Here is a 19,831-nt window from a genome sequence, read left to right as displayed (position 1 = left end):
ATGAATGATTTGTTACTACCCTATGCTATCCGAACAAAACAGTCTCACTTTATATATTTCCTATAAAGATATTATTAATAAGATAAAAGACATATTTTTTTTTTATTGAAGTAAGATAAAAGATAACCACTTGGGGCTAGCTCAGGTGGTCATAGGTGGGTGTGTGAGTGTTGGAGGTCCTGGGTTCGAGTCCCAAGTAAAACATGATGTAATATATAAACGCTTGAATAAAAAAAAGAAGTAAGATAAAAGATATTAAATTGTACGATACAATTTTTTGTCTTATTATCTTAATAAGTTATAATAGGTGTTGGGTTGGGCGCATTTATTGTCTCGTTATAATATTGTTAGGAAGGGATAGGGATCTTGATCACTTCGGCGCTCGGATCAAAACATGGCGGACATCAAGGTCGTCGGAGTAGTGGGCAGCGGCCAAATGGGCTCTGGAATCGCTCAACTCGCCGCCGTTGATGGCCTACGCGTCTGGCTCTTCGATACAGATCCAATTGCTCTCTCCAGGGCGACTAACTCCATCTCTAACTCCGTTCACCGTTTAATAGCCAAGGGTCACCTAACTCAGGCAAGCAACTCCGTCCTTCTCTCTGCTTTCTGTTTATTCCCCGATTAAATATTGGGAAAATAAGTAAATAGAAAGAACAAGGAAGTAGTGTTGTTATTTGATAAAAAAGATATATTTAGTTTAATTATACAACTTATTTGTTTCCTATATCATGATCATAATGGATGCATACGAGTTAAGATGGTGTTTGATTTGGTGGAATGGAATGGTAATTGTAATGGTAATAGTAATGTAATAGAATAAGAATTGTAATAGGAATTGATTGTTATGTTTAGTTTGTTATTGGAATTAATATTGGAATAGATAGTAAATTGATAAAATTATCCCTATTTTAGTAAGAAAAGTATAAAATAAGAGTAAGATAGTTATTTTAAGCAATTGTAATGAGGATTCATGAAGTATAGGAGTGTAATCATTTTTTATACAAGTGATGTAATAATGATTACAATGGAATGTTATTACAAAAGTTTAAAGGCAGATCAAACATTGGAATTGTAATCATGATTCCATTAGAATGTCGATTACAACAAACCAAACATGCCATAAGTATTTACTCTCTCGGGTTTATGGTTTGTGCACAAATTTGATAGGTTTAGATTTGTTAAAATTCCAAATTGCAGCCTCTGCTGTTCTGCTTTGCTCTCTGCTTCTTCCTTAATTTTATAGAACACATATTCCCATATCTCTCATATATATATATATATACACGATTTTCGTTAGAATCTAATATTATGTCCATTCTTCTTATTTCGCAACTAAATTACCCTTAAATTCTTCCAGCAAGTGAGTTTCTCAGAAAACCAAAGTGATCTTTGAACTTTAAACTTGCATATAATGACCATGTGAAGCTGTAAGCCTAGGTGTATTAACAGATTCTTCACTTTTTCTTAAAGGGTGATTCACTCGTACCCTGTTTTAAATTTACTTGAATATCTCTTCTAGAATGATTGATAGAACGAGAGGTAGAAGGTTTGTTTAGGCTAATATAAAAATCATAATATTGAGATGTGTCATCTATTTTGCTGAGGACAATCACAGCTGAATGATTCATTCGGTTAAAATCTTAGGCCTCTTCTATTTGATGTTCAATAAAGTGTTGCCAACTGACAGAGCTAGGCCAATGGCCAATGGCCACCCCTAGCTTTCTAAAAACTAAAAAAATCTTATAAAATGGACTCTGGAGACATTAGCCTCATCTTTCACCTTCTTTCTTCAATTCCTGGATTGATGATACTTCTGATGTTAGTGTTTAATTTGCTACGTTATTTTCAAAATCCTTATACTTATGTTGTACTACAAAAGAGAAGGTCATCAGTGTAATCCTTCCTAGTGAAGGAAAAGTGGAGTTCAGTGTACCGCTTAAATTACATTCTGACATGGCCTTAAATTTAAGCGTTTGTTTATGTACAATACTGGGCTGATTTTCTCTCTTCTTATTTCCAATCGACAGGTTGAAAATGGGGAAGTCTTGCAACGTTTGCATTGTACAACAAATATGGAAGACCTTTCTGAGGCAGATATTGTTATTGAAGCTATTGTGGAATCTGAAGATGTGAAGAAGAAGTTATTTCAGGACCTAGATAAAATTACAAAACGTTCTGCTATTTTGGCTTCTAATACAAGTTCCATCTCTATTACTCGTCTAGCATCAGCAACTACAAGGCCATGCCAGGTTATTCTTGGAGTTGAATTGTTTTTCATTTTCTCAACAGAAACATTTACAACTATGAATGCCAGTACCCCATATATCTAATCTGATCACATGAAGATGTTATTTCACAGGTAATTGGGATGCATTTTATGAATCCTCCTCCTATAATGAAGCTAGTTGAGATTGTAAGAGGTGCTGACACATCAGATGAGACGTTTAATGTAACAAAAGCCTTGGCAGAGAGGTGACTTACTCAAGTACTTCTTACTACTGCTATATCTACTAAGATCATTACCTTTTAGTGTAAACTTAATCTATCACCCATTTAAGCTTCCTGCTGCAAAATTTGCAGGTTTGGCAAGAAAGTGATATGCTCTCAGGATTACTCAGGCTTCATTGTGAACAGGATTCTAATGCCAATGATCAATGAAGCGTTTTCTACACTGTATACAGGTGTAGCAACTAAGGAGGACATCGATACAGGAATGAAGCTAGGAACAAATCATCCAATGGGTCCTTTGGAGCTTGCAGATTTCATTGGATTGGACGTCTGCTTATCAATCATGAGAGTTCTTCATGCTGGTCTGGGAGACAGTAAATATGCCCCATGTCCTCTTCTGGTCCAGTATGTTGATGCTGGTCGCCTTGGAAGGAAACGCGGTATTGGGGTTTACAACTATGCTAAAGCCACTGAACTGGCAAAACCATCACCATCATCTAAACTTTGAAAATCAGTCATACCCTATATTTTGCTTTACATTTTCATCAGAATTCAGAAATACGGGGGGATGTATGTATGTTCTGTTTATCTGTCTTGAATAAGATTGGACTTGTTTTGATCAAGAATTAGAAATAACGTTTAGGCCAGTGACTCCAGCTACATAATACTTTCACCCCCTTTGTGGCTAATATATATCTGGTAAATTTCTCCAGTTGTGGCACATGGTAAATTTCAGTGTAAATAATATGTAGTCACTTTAGTATGCTGATCTTGTCCCCTCCCTCTTACAGTTAGTGTACTTTGACAGTTTATTATTTATAGCTTCTTTAATTTTAATAGTGCATTTGGATTTGGAAGTAACTGTGTAATTACTAGATAGGGTAATTATTAGGGTGGTAATTATACAGTGTAGTAATTACACTATATTTTAAAATGTAAGGTGTATTTGGATATGAGGAGGTAATTACATATGAATTCTTAATAGCTTGTTTGGCAAAATAGTTAGTAATTACATGGGAAAATAATATTTTTTAGTAGCTAATGCTTTAATATGGAAAGTTTTTAGCAATTACACAGTGTAATTACATTCAATTCTCATGGGGGCCATGAGAATTGGAGAGTGTAATTGGAACCCCTCAATTACTTCTAATTACACAGTTACAGTGTAATTACATGGTTAGACAAACATGTCAAATTGTGTAATTACCTTCAATTACACCAAAATCCAACTACATTGTGGCTTTTCAAACGCACCCTAAGTACCTAACCATAAAGTAAAAAATTATTATCCACATCTCATTTTCTTATTAATGTATTTCAATTAATTTTTAAATAAAAAAAAAAAAATGTGGACCAATAGAAAATGTTACGCGGCTATTGACTTAATATTATCAAGTATTTAGGAAAGTTCAAAAATAATAACTTATGTATTATTATCATCAAAAATTAAATTTAATATTTATCTCCAACCAAAATTAAAATTAAGTAATTTATGGCGCAAATTACTTAGTTAATTTAATTTGAAACATTATGGGTGCGTATAGAAAGAAAAGTCGTACTAAAAAAGTTTTCATTTAACAAAATTATCCATTTCAAACATAAAAAATTATTTTTTCTTTTTAAGTTTTCACACTTTTTTTTATTCTACATTTTCTTTACTCTTTTTCTTTATCCACTAAAATTTAATGTTTCCTGTTATAAAATAACTTCTGGTTTATTTATTTATATTTTTTTTTTTTGAGAATTTCTGGTTTATTTTCATGCAAGATAAAATTAGCGATTTACTTCCTACGGAAAAATTAAAAATACTAAATTTATGAACAAGAAACGAAATTTACACAAAATATTAGTTTTGATGAAAATTTATACTTTTACATTTAAATATATATATTTTTTTTTTTATATTTTTAAGATATTTTATAAAAACAACATAAAATCCAAACAATATTAAAATAATATACAAATAACAAAAAACTAATAACAAAGACCATAATTTCTGTAAATAAAATTTTGAAAACCATAAAAAATATTTAAAATTCTGTATATCTGAATTTCTGTAATTTTTTTTTGTTTGTTTTTAGTATTTATGAAAGAATCTCAAAAAATAGTCACTTTTCTCTTGATATATGAAAAAATTGCTCTAAGAAAGGTGGAATGGGCCATTAAATGGGGTTGGGCTTGCTTAGTTGGAGCTAAGTTGAAAAATACCACTTTTATTAAGCAATTAATCAAATTTACCTCTAATTTTATATTTATTTGAAACATACCTCTTTTTATATGTATTGTACCCAAAATACCCTGACATAAGAGAGTCACATGGAGATTGGAGAGTATCTTAAAGTGACAGGAGCATAATTGGTACAATGTTTAAAAAAAGAGGTAAAAATGATAGATTTTAAAAAAGAGGGTAAAAATAAAATAGGACAATATAAAAAGAGTATAGAGTGTTGCTTTGAAGTAAAAGTACTGGAGTTGGGTCCAATTGAAACCCTAAGCCCAATACAGAGAAAGCTTCTCAACCTCCCAAAACCCTAACCACTAGTAAGGCTTTAGAAGCAAATCTCGTTTCACCTCTGTCTTTCTACCGAATAGCTACGCCAGAGGTCAAGACTCTCCTCTTCTCTGCCACGGCCGCATCATCATCGAGCGGGTTAGGGTTCATCTAAGCAAAAACCAACTTCTCAACAATGGCGTACGCTGCAATGAAACCAACGAAGCCCGGTCTGGAGGAGTCACAGGAGCAGATCCACAAGATTAGGATCACTCTCTCATCCAAAAACGTAAAGAACCTCGAGAAAGGTTGTCTCTTCATGCCCTATATTTTATATATCAAATTATGCTGTCAATGCAGTTCTTTTTCTACTGTAATGAATTTAACCCGTTTGAGGATTATCCATACTCTACTGTTGAAAATATTTTATTTCGGGAGGAAGTAAGCCCAATATTAGACTATTAAACCTACTTCAGATGTATAAACTTTATTGATAAGAATTTTTGATTTAGGGGGAAAGTAAGACAGGTAGTATCAATGAAATGTTTACGCCAGGGTGACAAGCTCATTTGCAATGTAATGTATTGGAAGGAATAGTAATGATATTAGTTTCTGAAGCAAACAGAAGGATTGTGTTTTCAAATTTACCAAATCTGTTTTATAATTGTAAAGGAAATGCGAACGAGAAACACTTTAGGGCTTTGTAAACATAAACTGTTTTTAGTTGATATAATTACATTTCAGCACATATTTTAGAAAAAAAGATTGCATTTTGCAGTAAACATATGCTCTTCATTGCAAATTTGTACAGGTTGTTTACAAATATGTAACTGTTTGAAAAACAAAACTCATTTTTTTTTATGGATATATTTTTTTTTTAACATTTTTGTATTTTTGAAAATTCCCATTTTTATTTTGGTTAAGAATTTCTATGAACTGGGATTGTGCTGATTTTCTGATATGGATTATGTTTTGACAGTTTGTGCTGATTTGGTTCGCGGTGCCAAGGACAAGAGGCTAAGAGTCAAGGGACCAGTGAGAATGCCCACTAAGGTTTTGCTTATCACAACCAGAAAGTCCCCTTGTGGTGAAGGTATGTGTTGATGTTCCTCATTCCATTAGTTTTTGCATTGGGGATACAAATATAGGCCTTGATATCAATATATTAGTCCAGAGGAACCAATGTGAATGGTTAAGCAGATGGTTTGCTCGAATGTGGTTTTGGGTTGTATAATGTATATTGTAGAGATTGGTTGGTGCTTCACTTTTGAGTTTTAAGAGCCAATCATAAGCGCTTTGGAGAATGTCGTACAGGATGTTGGAAGTTTGGTCAGTGCACATTGTTTTAATCTCATTACTTTCAGATGATTATAGGCTTTGGTAGTGGATTCAGTTTTGAATGCAAGTCAGTTATTGATCATAAAATTCTTTCCCAACAATTTGCCTTTTGATCTCTTCAATATTTTGCTCGTGCTTTGCAGGAACAAACACATTTGACAGGTTTGAGCTTCGTGTCCATAAAAGAGTCATTGACCTCTTCAGCTCTCCAGATGTGGTGAAGCAAATCACCTCCATCACAATTGAGCCTGGTGTCGAGGTGGAAGTCACAATTGCTGACTCTTAAGTCCCTGCCCCATAATTTAATGCCTTCTCCACCTCATTATTAGTTGATAAGAAATTTTCTATTCTATGCTCTCATTTTGGCTTAAACTTGGATGACATAATAGTGTTAGCAAAGGACTGGCCTTATATTCTTATTTTTGAGTTAAAACTACTTTGTGATGAGGGAATTTTGTTTGTTAGCAGCTTTCGTTTCAAATTTTTGGTTGATTTACTGAAATACAACATTTTGATTGTTGAAAAAGCCTCGCTCCAAATATTGTTTTTTTTTTCTTTCTTTTCTCTTCCTTGAGCCTAATTCTGTTGACATTTTTTCTTATCCTGATGTTACTCGTCTTTATTGAAGTCGTTGGGTGCAAGTAACACTTTGAAGTAGTTAAATTTAAATTGGCTGTGTTAGTTTTCTTCTGGTGGTCTTGACACTTATTCTGGATCCCAATTGAAAATTGGTTTTATAGTGTATATTAATTGTTTGTTTAATAGACAATTAACACTATGTCGTCGTTTTAATTTCAATTTACTTATACATATCATTACGAGCAGTGCCATCAAATTTTTCCAGTAGAAAGTCTGATATACACATGTATGATATGTGATTATTCTGATTACATGCATCCTTTTTTGAGTGTTGATTACCAGGCACTTGAAATTCCAATAGAAATTTCAAGTCTAGTGTTGATTACCACTACCAGGCTCTTGTACATCATTTTATTTTGTTCAATGATTAGTCATAAGAGAAAGAGACTCGAGCAATTATAATCTGAGCTGTAAAATCTTTCATACCAAGTCTATTTTCCTTTGTTGTTACGACTTACGATATATCGTCATAATTAATCCTGATAATTACGTTTTGCTAATTCTGCTACTAAATTCATTTCCTCCTGATAATTACGATTTGTCCATAACAACAGTCCATCCCCATACACACTGAGCTCACTGAAATAATTCGTTTATGTAGTAGTGTACACAATTGACCTTATATTACAATCTTCATCTACACTACATTGCTTTAAACTTTAAAGGACACATCACATGGCTTGCTTTCCTTTACGAAGAAGAATAATCTCTTGGTTAGCAAATTCAATAAGGATATCATTAATTATTATGGGTAGAGTGAGCTTTTTCTTGGCTCCTACTAGTACTAGAAACGACAAAAACTACTATAGCGAAATTAATGTACCCGACCAGACCCTTGTTATATATTTTTCCTATTTTGGAAGAGACTATCGCCACTTGGGTTGGGCGGCTCCATCATGATCCAGATCCGAAATGTAGCGGTTATATCAAGCCAATTATTCGTCCTAGTTACTTATGGGTTGGTTATGTTGTTCACATTTCAACACAAATTTTAGAGAATTGTTTATGAAAACTCATCAATATTTACCTTAAAATTAAAATCTAAGTGCATGTTTGGCATCATAACTAAAAAACTGTTTTTTGTTTTTAAAAACAGAAAATTGTTTTTAAAAACAATTTGGCTTGTTTGGCCTTGTTTTTTAAAAACAGTTTTCAGAAAACAAAGTTACAAAAAACAAGAATTTTAAAAACAACAAAATGTTGTTTTCTGTTTTAAAAACCAATCCACCTTTAGTCAATATTGTTTTTAAAAATCACTAACCAAACATGACTTGTGTTTTAAAAACTTTAAAAACTATTTTTTGTTCTCATTTCTAAAAACAATTTTTTAAAACAAAAAACAGAAAACAATACCAAACATGCTCTTATCTTTAAACTTTCCAACCAATCCTTGTTACTAATTTATAGTATTAGGTTGAACAAATAGATGACTATCATGAAAATGCTTAGTTAAGGGAGTACTAGTATACATTTTTGAGTACAAAAATGTAATAACACTAAATATATATGATCCACCCTATATCGATCTCTATTTGTACAAAAATGTGCCTCAATTATTGGTGGCCAGCTTAGGAATCTTTATGATGAGACAAGAAATTCAAAAGTTGCCTATCTTTTTCATTTCTTCATGGCTACACTTGACCTATTTAACCAAGAAGCCTATGAATGAAGAGCATTTTCCTCATCGTAGTTGATTAAGGGCATACTGCCCCACATAAAGCTGGCGTGATTATTTTGAAAGCGACTGAAGTGGAATCCAATGGGGTTGCATTATTATTACAATACTTATATTATATATATATATATTTATTTATTTATTTTTGTAAAGTAGGGTTACATTAATAAAAGAGGAAGAGAAAAAGGGAAAGCATATATCCAGATCTTTTGCTTACACTAAGGACCTGAACTGAAACTCTCTCAAAACATTGTGAAAAAGAGAGACCATGAAGTTCTTGTTTCAGTGCCCATGTTGTTCATGTTTCTGCTTCATGAAGCCTAAGCAAGGGAAACCAAAGGCAAAGGAGGTCAAGGAGGAGAAGAAAGAGGCTAAGAAAGAAGAGAAGAAGGAAGAAAAAAAGGAAGAAAAAAAGGAGGAGAAGAAAGAGTAAGCTCCATTTACTTATAGTAAAAGTTATAACCACTTTGCTTTCTTAATTTCTTGCTGTTTTTGTATGACCTTTCTTTGGTATGGACTGGCAAAATTGTAATGTAGTATATTGGTCCAACTTCCTATTCATGAATTCTCATAAATTGAACTTTTAATTGTGAAATTCCAAATTTTATCTACTTTTGAACGGTACCCATTAAATGGAATTAAGTCAATTGTGTAATGAAGCTATATATGATATTATTATATTTTTCTGTTAATACAGAGTCTTGTAGATATAAAGATGTGTACCTACTTTTTATACAATAATGTAATTTACAGTTTTATTCCTACAATTGTCATGAGTTTAGTATGTGTTGAGTAAGATGAACATGATGAAAGCGGTCTTAAATTTAAATGCACCATTAGATTATTAGATTCTGATGAAAAGCAGAGTTGGAAAACGTCAAAATCTTGGCACTTTTATTATTTGACCGGCACAGAAATTTCTGCTCGTTATTCTTATTAGTTTCTAAATATGCTTAATTTTTTTTTAATTAACCTTTGAATCTCAAAAGCTGAATCCACTATTTTTTTTTTTTAAAAAAGTGATTTTTAAATTCCTTGCCAATTTAGTGTTGTTGTGTGAACACTTTAAAAAATTAAATGAAAAAAAATACTTATAGTAAATTTCTCAATTTATAATTCATTTAAGAAAGAACAAATTATATGTATTTACTATTTAGTAATGAACGTGACAAGTTTTAGGTTTTAGCTCATGAAGTGTGAAAAGAGGTTTGCCGCCAATTCCGATTACATGTGTGATGTGTTAAAGAAAAAAACAATGGTAGGGAGGTCCATGATGGCAAATTGTCATTTTGTTTTTTGTCGACAATTAATTGAATTGTGGGTTTTTTTTTTTCTTCGTTGGGTTAATAAATGCACAGTATATATAGTTCTCAGAACCGATGACTGGTGAGTTTGGTAAGGTAAAAGAAGGGTGTAATAAAGGTATGAGTTAATTGTGGCATAATTCCAAAATTTTCATTTTGTTTCTATTTAAAAACCCTCCAATCATAATACTGTTAGCAATTTAGCTATTCTATCCATTATTAGTTATTAATTATCATATTGAACTGACACCTTAAACATAAAGTATTCTAATACAATGTATAAATAACACAATTTAATTGAGCCACAAAATAAATATTAAAAATAAAATAAAAAAATTTAAATTATTATTTTTTTTTGAATGCAAAAATTTTAAATTATTAATTTGAAGTAAAAAATAATTTTTTTAAAACCCTAATATCATGAACCATATCTCTCTCCATTTTCTACTGCTTACGCACCATCACCATCTTTCCCGGTCTTCCTCTCTTCCTCCCATCTCCGGCCATCATTCACAAAAATTACACTATCTATCAAATAAATTTTTTGCAATTTTTACTATGTTTTAGATTAGATAGATAGTCATTCACAACCTCATACAGCAACAGATCGACCAACAATGATCTCTCATAGCAAATCCTCTCAATGCACGTGGGCCTTGGCCCATACATATTGGTTCGGGTATTTATTGGACCACATCTAATTTTTTTTAGGCCTATTCAAATCTGATCTAATTATATATTGAATGTTAAATTTACCATCCGATCCGATCGATCCAATTAATTTTAGTCATTTAATCGATCTAACATCCATTAAATGTTAGATTGGATCGTTTCTATCTATTGAATGTATTTCATATATATATTTATTATTTTAATTTGAGTTTATCCAATATTTCAGATTTAATAAATAGGGATGTGTGCATAAATCAATCCAATCTAATGTTAACTGGTTGATCCAATTACAACCGACTGCCAACCATTATATATCTAATTGTGATTGGATCAAATTGGATGTTATTTTTTAATATCCAATTAGATCAGATCGAATGTTAGATGTGATACCTAAAAATCTAATACATCTAATTAAACTAATTAGTATTTTCATTTAGTTTTAATAAGTAATTAGATTTTATATTATTATAGATAAAATATATATGCTTATATTATATATATATTTTTTAGGAAAAGGAAGAATCTATTCAAACTGAACAAAATTTGTTTATATTAAAATTAACATTAATTTTTTTTTTGATTGGATGAATTGAATTCAATCCAATCTAACATATATTGAATCTAAAATATTATATGAATTCATTTTGATCTGAAAAATATCAAGCTTAAAATATTAGATAAATTCAAATTAAACCAATAGATATACATGGAATACATTCAATGGATAACACCGATCCAATCCAACATAGATATTGAATCGATTGGATGACTGAAATTAATTAGATCAGATCGAACGAAAAAAGTTAACATCCAATATATAATTAGATTGGATCTGAATAAGCATAAAAATATTAGATATGGTCTGATAATGAACACCCTTAAAAATAAATATTTTATTAGGTGGCCTTTGGTTAGAATAAATGAAAGCATAGCTAGAATATGAATGAATTTTCAATATTTTAAAATGAAACCAAACAAAGGAATGAAATAAAATTTGTTTCTTTCTATTCTATTCTGTAGGATTTTCTTGGTGAATTTCCAAGATTGTCCCTACACCAACTCAAGTGTGTTAGAGATTTTATAACAATGGAAGAAAATCAAGATTTATTACAACTCTATTGTAAAATAATACAAGAACTAAAATAAGAGATTGATTAAATATATGTTACAATACATATATATACACTATATATATTACATATATATATATATATGAAAGGTAGAAGAGAAGATTACAACACATGTAATATAATATATGTATATATATAACAAGAGAATAATATATATAAACACTCACTCACAACCTTGAGTGTAGATTAGTGGGGATCACCATGACTTGAACAAGGTATTACACCTTTGTCCAAAAGCTTATTTCCCCCTATCTCTAAGCACTAAGGGAACTCTCTAGGAAATAGCTTTGGGAATTATCAAGCCTTAGGGTTTTCTAGCAATGTGCTTTTTTGATAGAAAACTTCCTCTCTCCAAAATGAGCACATTAGACCTCTTTTTATAGTGTTTAGGATATCACCATTTGAAATTCAAACTCATAACCCCTATAGATGTTATGGACTCAAATGTAACTCTTACACACACCATAACTCCTATAGCATTATAAGAATTTCAAATAAAGGTGTGTAACATCTTTTACACTCTTAATGTTGGTGATAATGGTGGAGGTTACTCATAGTAACAACTCCCCAAATGTTACAAAAAGATGACAACTAATATAGTCATATGTTACATATTATTAGTTTATTACACATATTTAATCTATATATTATATTATTATAAATAATGTAACAAAGTGAAATGTCAAAACGATAGGGACAAAATTGTCCCAGAAAATTCAACTTAAACCACAACCAACGACAAAGAAACCTCAGTCGTTTCTTCCCTGCACGACAGATCGTTTTGCACAAACGATCTGTCGTTCTCCCTTGAACAAAACCAAGTTCAAACAGAGCTAACCCTAGCTCATTTGATACTTCGAACCTTCGAGAGTTTCTCAAACTCTCTCTCTCTTTCTCAGTGCCTTCTCTCTGGTTCTCAAACCCTAGAACCGGAGATTCTTCTCGATCTCTTGATCGATCTCACCCAGAAAACATCATAAACACACACACACACACACACAAAGATTAGACAAAACACAGTAGGTTAGAGTAAGAAATCAAACACTAGAAGTTATAGAGGTTCACCCTAAATCAGGGGTACGTCCTCTTTCGAGCTCGCCTTGAAGACGATCTACAGATCTGCACTATTTGAAGAAGTTTAATACAAAAGGTGAGAAATCCAAGTCACAATCTCGACTGGTAATTCTGATGTTCTCTCTTTTCCTTTCTCTGTGTTTATTTCTCTCTTATTTTATTTTCTCACTCACTAACTCTTTTCTTTTTCTTTGCATGAACTTGAAACCACGAGTTTTGGAGCTGAAGTTTCCAGATCTGGAAATCTGGGTTCTGGATTTCTGGTATCTCTCAACAACTGAGAGATTGGTAAGTCACTTGTCCTCCTTTTATAGTTGTAGTTTAGGGTTGATCAAGGTCTGGGAGTTAGTTACAATTTCGGTTGTAACTAACTACCAGATCTTGATCCACTAGAGGCGAAGCCACATAGGATCTGGTCTGGTTTTTATTTGTATTTCTTCTCTTCTTGTAAAACTGTTATAATAAGTATTACAGAGGGATCTAATTTAACATATTCCATTTCATTACCTCCAACCAAACACCACCATAGAGTATTGCAAGGATCTAATCCAATCCAATCAAACCGAACTAATTCAATTACAAAAAATTAGACATTCAATTACAATTAGATTGGATAAATGTTAAAAGATGGATTCTAATTGGATTAGATCTGTTTTTAAATGTTGATCTCAAAATCTAATTAAAAATTGATCTAGCCCAATTACAATTATTATATATTAAAAAATTATTTATATTTATATATATACACTACAAGAAATGTTACTTTTGCCAGCACATTTTTGTGCTGGCAAAAGTTGGTATGGCGCTGGTAAAATAGAGTTTACTTGTGATGTGTTGGCAAATGGAGGTTGACAAATCAACGTTGGTATTAGAACTTTTGCCAACATAAAATAAAAAGTGCTGGCAAAAATGAATTTTTCCAGCGCGTAAATGCGGTGGTAAAAGTTATATTTTAGCCATTGCAAATATACACTGGTAAAACTTTGACATCTTTGTCAGCGCAATTTACGAAATGTGCTGGTAAAAGTGACATTTCTTGTATAATAAAAAAATTTAAAAACACATTATAATTATATTTTAACTGGTTGTTTTATTTTTGTGTTGAATTTGTAATAATATGATATTCTGTGTATTCGTTTACATGATATTTTGTTCTATTTTATTATTTTCCAGTGTTATTATTTTAGTTATTTTAATTTTTTAGTTGTAAAGATGATATCTGAATAGAGTATTAAACTTAAATGAAGAGTGATATTTAAATGAAAGATGCTATTTGTATGGAGCAATTTGAATTGGATTAATTAGTTCGGTTCGGTTCAATTAGATATCTATTATTGTCTATAATAATAATTTGCTTATGACACTATAAGTCACAAGGTATATTTATCTAATTAAGCTGAAATTAAATATGAACAATTAAATATAGGCATATTATTTGAAGAATGCAATTCCTTATTAGGCTGCTATTTATATATGTATTTTTTGTCTAGACTCTTGAATAGTGTCAAAATAGCAGGGCCGACCCTGAGGGTAGGCAGGCTAGGCGTGCGCCTTGGGCCCCCGAACGCTCAGGGCCTCGAAATTGTGAAAAAAAAATATATTAATATATAGATAAGATTTTAAATAAGAACAAATTATAATAAAAATTGTTTGGTGTTGTGGCAAAATGCTTAACTTCTCTCTAACCTCTACATTTTAATCTTTTTAAAAAATATTTAATGTGTAGTTATGAGGAATTGAACCTTAGAGCTCTCAAAATTTTTAAAAGCTTTACCATTAAACTAAGTACTTGAGCTATAATTTTTATAATAGTTAATCTATATATAGGAGCTCCAAATTTTGATTTCGCCTTAAGCCCCATATACCTTAGGACCAACCTGCAAAATAGTATCAGTTTAATGTTACATCATGCAAATTGTTTGAAAAAAAAAATAAGCAAAATGTAACTACTGAACAAGAGACATGCACATTGCCAAATAAGAATACTAACCGAGTTGGAAAATTGGTAGAGATTGCCTTTTTCCGTCCCTCATCCATAGCAGGGGAAAAATGATATCCACTCATTTTCATTCATTCAATGTTTGCGGTGAGGCAAGACCTACAAGAAATGAAGGAATTCCTATTTCAGTTCCTTTGTTCAAATCAATATTGACTATGTTTGACTTTCCTTCCCAATTTTAACAATTTTTTTTAAATGGCACTGTTTTTCTTATTTAGAAAGGAGAGAGTCACTATTTTAATCGAAAGAATATTTTAATGTCTATGTTGTACCCGTTTCCATACATCTATGTTTATTTCTCGTTTGACTAAAATTCCTTTAATTATATTTTATTACTATATTAGGTACATATAATAAGGTGTTAAATATGTGCCACATTAAATTTTGGTGTTGGGACACCATATTAACGATCCATAATAATATTCATATATAGGTATATGATAATAAAGAGTTCGATCTCCAACTCTCAATTATTTCGTATCTGCATTATACCATTGAATAAATGTAATGCAAGTATATATATGACACTATATTCGACATTCTTTTTCCAAATAATTTTCTAAATTATTCATGATAACTTTCGAATATTATATATCGTCGACATAGTGCATTTCTTTTCACAAAAATTAATGAATAATTGTATGAAACTCTGAATTACAGAGCTAGCTATATCATGCAATTTGGTGTTTTCTCTGACAAAATTAAAATAATAAAATATATACAAGTATAATAATATATTTCGTTTTGTTTGTTGCTCATATTATACGTAGTCAATAAATATTTTTCTTCCTGTATGAGGCACTATGAACATGTAACTTTTCTTATTATTTTATTGTTTCATTTTCTTTGCACGCTTTCTTATACTTTTTTAAAAAATTGCATGAATGTGTATAGGTTAAAAAAAATAATGGCACAGGAATTAAGATAATAAATTAAAGTGATGAATTAAATTTTTTAAATAAGGAGTCATCTGTTTATGAATTATAAAAGTAAATTAAAAATTTTCGGATGGATACTTTGAGACGTGATCCATATCAGTGCCAGAGGCAGGGAGACTTTGGGGCTCAAGCTCCTCTTATTTATTATATATAATTAATGAAGAATATATTTCAATATAAAAACGGTGAAAAAAAGCCATTCTCGTGAAATAATTGAAAATTTGTATTTTTAGATATGGTAATAAGTTTTTTTTAATATCAATAAAGAAAAGGGCATTTTACATAAATGTATACATTTTTTTAAATAATTACAAAAAATGTACAAAAAAACACAATTTTAAAAATACACATATTTGAAAACATATTTACAAAATTTCATACAAATTCTTAATTAAATTATAATAGATATATTAATGATTCAACTTTCTATATTTAGATTTGTATAACTATTTGTATAACTATTTTCTCATTATGTTTTGTTGTGTATGATATTGTAATATTTTTTTAATATTGCTTATATGTTTTTAGTGTTTTTTTTTTAAATTTATATATGTTTTTATTAAACTTGATGAGTTGTTTTTGTTTATTTTTTTAATGTATTTTTTTGGTGGAAGAATTATTCATGCTCCATCTATAAAGGTCCTTTTTTTTTGGTATTTTTATCTTTGTTAGTTGTTTTTTTTTCGTTTTTTTTTTGTGGTGTTTCTTATCATGTTTTTTTGTGTATCGCATTGTAATATTTTTTTAATATTGTTTATGTGTTTTTAGTGTTTTTTTTTTTAAAAAAAATTATATATGTTTTTGTTAATCTTGATGGATTGTTTTTGTTTATTTTTTTAATGTATTTTTTTGGTGGAAGAATTATTCATGCTCCATCTATAAATGTCCTTTCTTTGGTATTTTTATCTTTGTTAGTTGTTTTTTTTTCTTTTATTGTTTTGTGGTTTTTTTATTATGTTTTGTTGTGTATCATGTTGTAATATTTTTTAATATTGTTTATTTGTTTTTAGTATTTTTTTTTAATTTATATATATTTTTTTGTTAAACTTGATGGGTTGTTTTTGTTTATTTTTTTAATGTATTTTTTTTCACTTTTTATTATTAATTTAAAACTGTTTATTATTTTTAATCGTTAATTATTTTTTTATCTTATATTTAAAATATTACATCTGTATATTTTAAATATTATTGTTTATAATTAGAATCTTATTATGTTTTTTAATTATTAATATATAAATTTTGTTAATTAGTAGGCTTACTCATTAATACCATATCAATTAGTCATAAAAAATAGTTATACAAATCTAAATATAGAAAGTTGAATCATTAATATATCTATTATAATTTAATTAAAAATATGTATGAATTTTTGTAAATATATTTTCAGATGTGTACATTTTTAAAATTGTGTTTTTTTGCACATTTTTTGTAATATAATTGTTTTTGTTGTACACTAATGAAAAAACCCCTAAAGAAAAATACGATTTTAAAAATCTGCAATAACAAATTAAAAACTTGTTACGGCAAAACACAAATTTATAGTAACATAACAGAAATAACAGATATAAAAATTTGATACAAGATTAGACGTGGTATCAATATTTTTTCAAACACTCGATTCCACCCAGAGAATAAAATTAATTAATAAAACCGATCTCAAACAATTACAAAATACAATTGACTTAAACAAGTTTAGTCTCCATCTCTAAAGCTTTAACGCAGTCCTTTGCAATTTATTTTGCCAATCTGTTTTTTGAATGCCACCTAACAGCGAACTCCTTTCGTCTTTTGATGTGTGAGTGCTTATTTCCTCTCGAAGTAAGATTTTATACAAGTTTTCTTTCGAAGATCCTTCTCTTGTTCAGTGAAATTCTTCAACTTGTTCTAAGAACAATATAATTAAGAACAATAAACACAAACTAAAACCTAGCTGAATACTCTAGGTTTTTATAAAAGAAACTCTCTCTTCACGATGAAAATATGAAAAATAAAACTAGAAGATGCGAAAAATATTTAACTGGTCTCTAGATAGCCACAAACACGTTTACACAAATGTACAAAAGTACTTTCCTAATAATGTTTTGATTTGCAGTGATGAAATTACATTTTACCGTGACTATTCATTATCAAATAGAAACTTTTCAAATAAATCCAAGAATACAATTTGGACTTTAATTCTTTCCATAGAAAGATTATATGATCTGTTATATACATTATAAAATGAAAATTAACAACTAGCAAAATAGTGTCTCTAAATGTGATTGTTATATTAGATCTATTAAGTCCTTGTTATCTATCTTTCTGAGTGTATGTCTTTTTGGTTGGGAGAAGTTTCTTTTTGTTTAATAACCAAGTATTGTTTGACTCTCAACGATAAAATTGATTAATATATTAATGTAGTAATAACAATGATAATATACCTATTTTTATTAACCAATATTATTTTTTGTTTTTGAAATTGTAAAGAGTTGTGGCAAGCATATATATTTGTTAAAAAAAATTAGAAGTATTGTTTTTATTTTTAGTTAAAAAATGACATATTTTTTTATTATATATTAAATTGTTTATATTATTTGAAATTATATATATATAATAATAAGATATTAGTAATGCAATGCATGTTTGGTTGGAGTTGTATTAGAGTTTCTATTACCTAATTATTAATTTAAATAATAATATAAAAATTAAACCTAATACAAATCTATTATATTTTTTTAAATATATAAATTTAATTTAATTTTAAATTTATTTATAACAAAATATATCTAACTAATTTTATTAAACGATAAAATAATAAGTAAATAATTTTGAATATTTTAAATAATATAATTAATAAACTTGTTATAAAAATATGATTAATTAATTAAATTTACTTCTAATTCAATTTAAATTAAGATTTACGTAAAAAAATCTAATTTTATTGATACTTTTAAATTAAATTTAGATATTTAAAATTATTTTTTTTTTCAAAAAGAAAATAATTAATTGATTGATTTAACGGTGCTAACTTTAACTGTTAATTTTAATGAAAAAATAAAAATAAAAATTATTAAACCAACAATTTCTGTTAAATAATCACATTTTTTATAAGACTTAACTAGTTATATTTAATATAAGAGAGATTAAGTTTTTAATAAAAATCAAATAATAAAATATCTAAATAAAACTAAACAAGATATATATATATATAGATATTACCTAGTATTTTATATATGGGATATTAGTGGCTAGATCACTTGAACTTTACATTTTTTTAACACTTAACCACAAAAATTAAAATTTTGATGGCAAAACTTACTAAACCTCCATTCTATTTTGCTCTTTACGTCAAAAAAAAATTCAATTAAGTGCTACGTGGACTGCCCATGTATACACGTATGTACGCGTGTCAACTTTTTATTAGTCCACGTATACACGTATGTACGCGTGTCAACTTTTTATTAGTCTACTTAATAATAATTTTAAAAAATAATTATAAATATTTATTAAATTAAAAAATTAGAAAAAAAAATCATTTTAAAAATATATTTTTTTATCTCTCTCCTTATCTCTCTCGATCTTCTCCTTCCCAGGCCCTCGCCGAAGCCATCTGCCCTCTCTTTATCTCTCTCGATCTTCTCCTTCCCAGACCCTCTCTTTCTCTTTCTCGTCTTCTCTCTCTCTCTCTCTCTCTCTCTCTCTCTCTTTGTGGTGGTCGCCGGAGTCGAAGCCTCACGTCACTTCTCTCTCTTTATCTGCCCCAGTCATTAATGATTGCCTTAATTTAATTTTTATTTTTCTTTAATTTAGAAAATAGTGGCATGGTGGTTGTGTGGTGATGGTGGTAATAGTGGTTGTGTGGTGGTGATGATGATAATGAGATGAATAACTCAGAAGAAAAAAAAAAAAGGAAAAAGAGATAGGGGAGACAGTTGGGATGGATAAGGAAGATGTAGAGTTTTTTTTTTGGTTCTCTTCATTAGAAGAAGAAAGAAAAAAGAAAAGAAAAAGAAAAAAAAAATTATATAATTATTTTCTATTTTTTATTTATTTATTTTTTTTTTAAATATTTAAAATTATATTTTAATAATTAATATTAGGTGCACTACTAAAAATTTGCTAAGTGTACACGTACTGTGGC

At 29.4% G+C, this 19,831-nt stretch overlaps 3 protein-coding genes across 3 annotated transcripts; all 3 read left to right on the top strand.

Annotated features, from left to right (window-relative positions):
* The first annotated feature begins 247 nt into the window (after positions 1–247).
* Positions 248–3,172, top strand: LOC115706259 (uncharacterized). The gene is made up of 4 exons (XM_030633848.2): positions 248–580; positions 2,031–2,252; positions 2,363–2,475; positions 2,584–3,172. Exons 1-4 carry the CDS (start codon positions 395–397, stop codon positions 2,957–2,959), a joined length of 897 nt encoding a protein of 298 aa, XP_030489708.1. The 5' UTR covers positions 248–394; the 3' UTR covers positions 2,960–3,172.
* A 1,801-nt stretch (positions 3,173–4,973) lies between these two features.
* LOC115707075 (small ribosomal subunit protein uS10y) lies at positions 4,974–6,806 on the top strand. The gene is made up of 3 exons (XM_030634910.2): positions 4,974–5,250; positions 5,922–6,035; positions 6,424–6,806. The coding sequence occupies exons 1-3, from the start codon at positions 5,139–5,141 to the stop codon at positions 6,564–6,566; spliced, it is 369 nt and encodes a 122-aa protein (XP_030490770.1). The 5' UTR covers positions 4,974–5,138; the 3' UTR covers positions 6,567–6,806.
* A 1,931-nt stretch (positions 6,807–8,737) lies between these two features.
* LOC115708312 (UPF0329 protein ECU05_1680/ECU11_0050) lies at positions 8,738–9,155 on the top strand. Its single transcript, XM_030636545.2, has one exon. It carries the CDS (start codon positions 8,863–8,865, stop codon positions 9,025–9,027), a length of 165 nt encoding a protein of 54 aa, XP_030492405.1. The 5' UTR covers positions 8,738–8,862; the 3' UTR covers positions 9,028–9,155.
* Positions 9,156–19,831: the final 10,676 nt, after the last annotated feature.

The sequence above is a fragment of the Cannabis sativa genome, chromosome 1 (genome assembly GCF_029168945.1).
Source record: "Cannabis sativa cultivar Pink pepper isolate KNU-18-1 chromosome 1, ASM2916894v1, whole genome shotgun sequence".
NCBI classification, from domain to species: Eukaryota; Viridiplantae; Streptophyta; class Magnoliopsida; order Rosales; family Cannabaceae; genus Cannabis; species Cannabis sativa.
The sequence above is the reverse complement of the archived record's forward strand: the minus strand, read 5'-3'. Positions and strand labels throughout refer to the sequence as shown.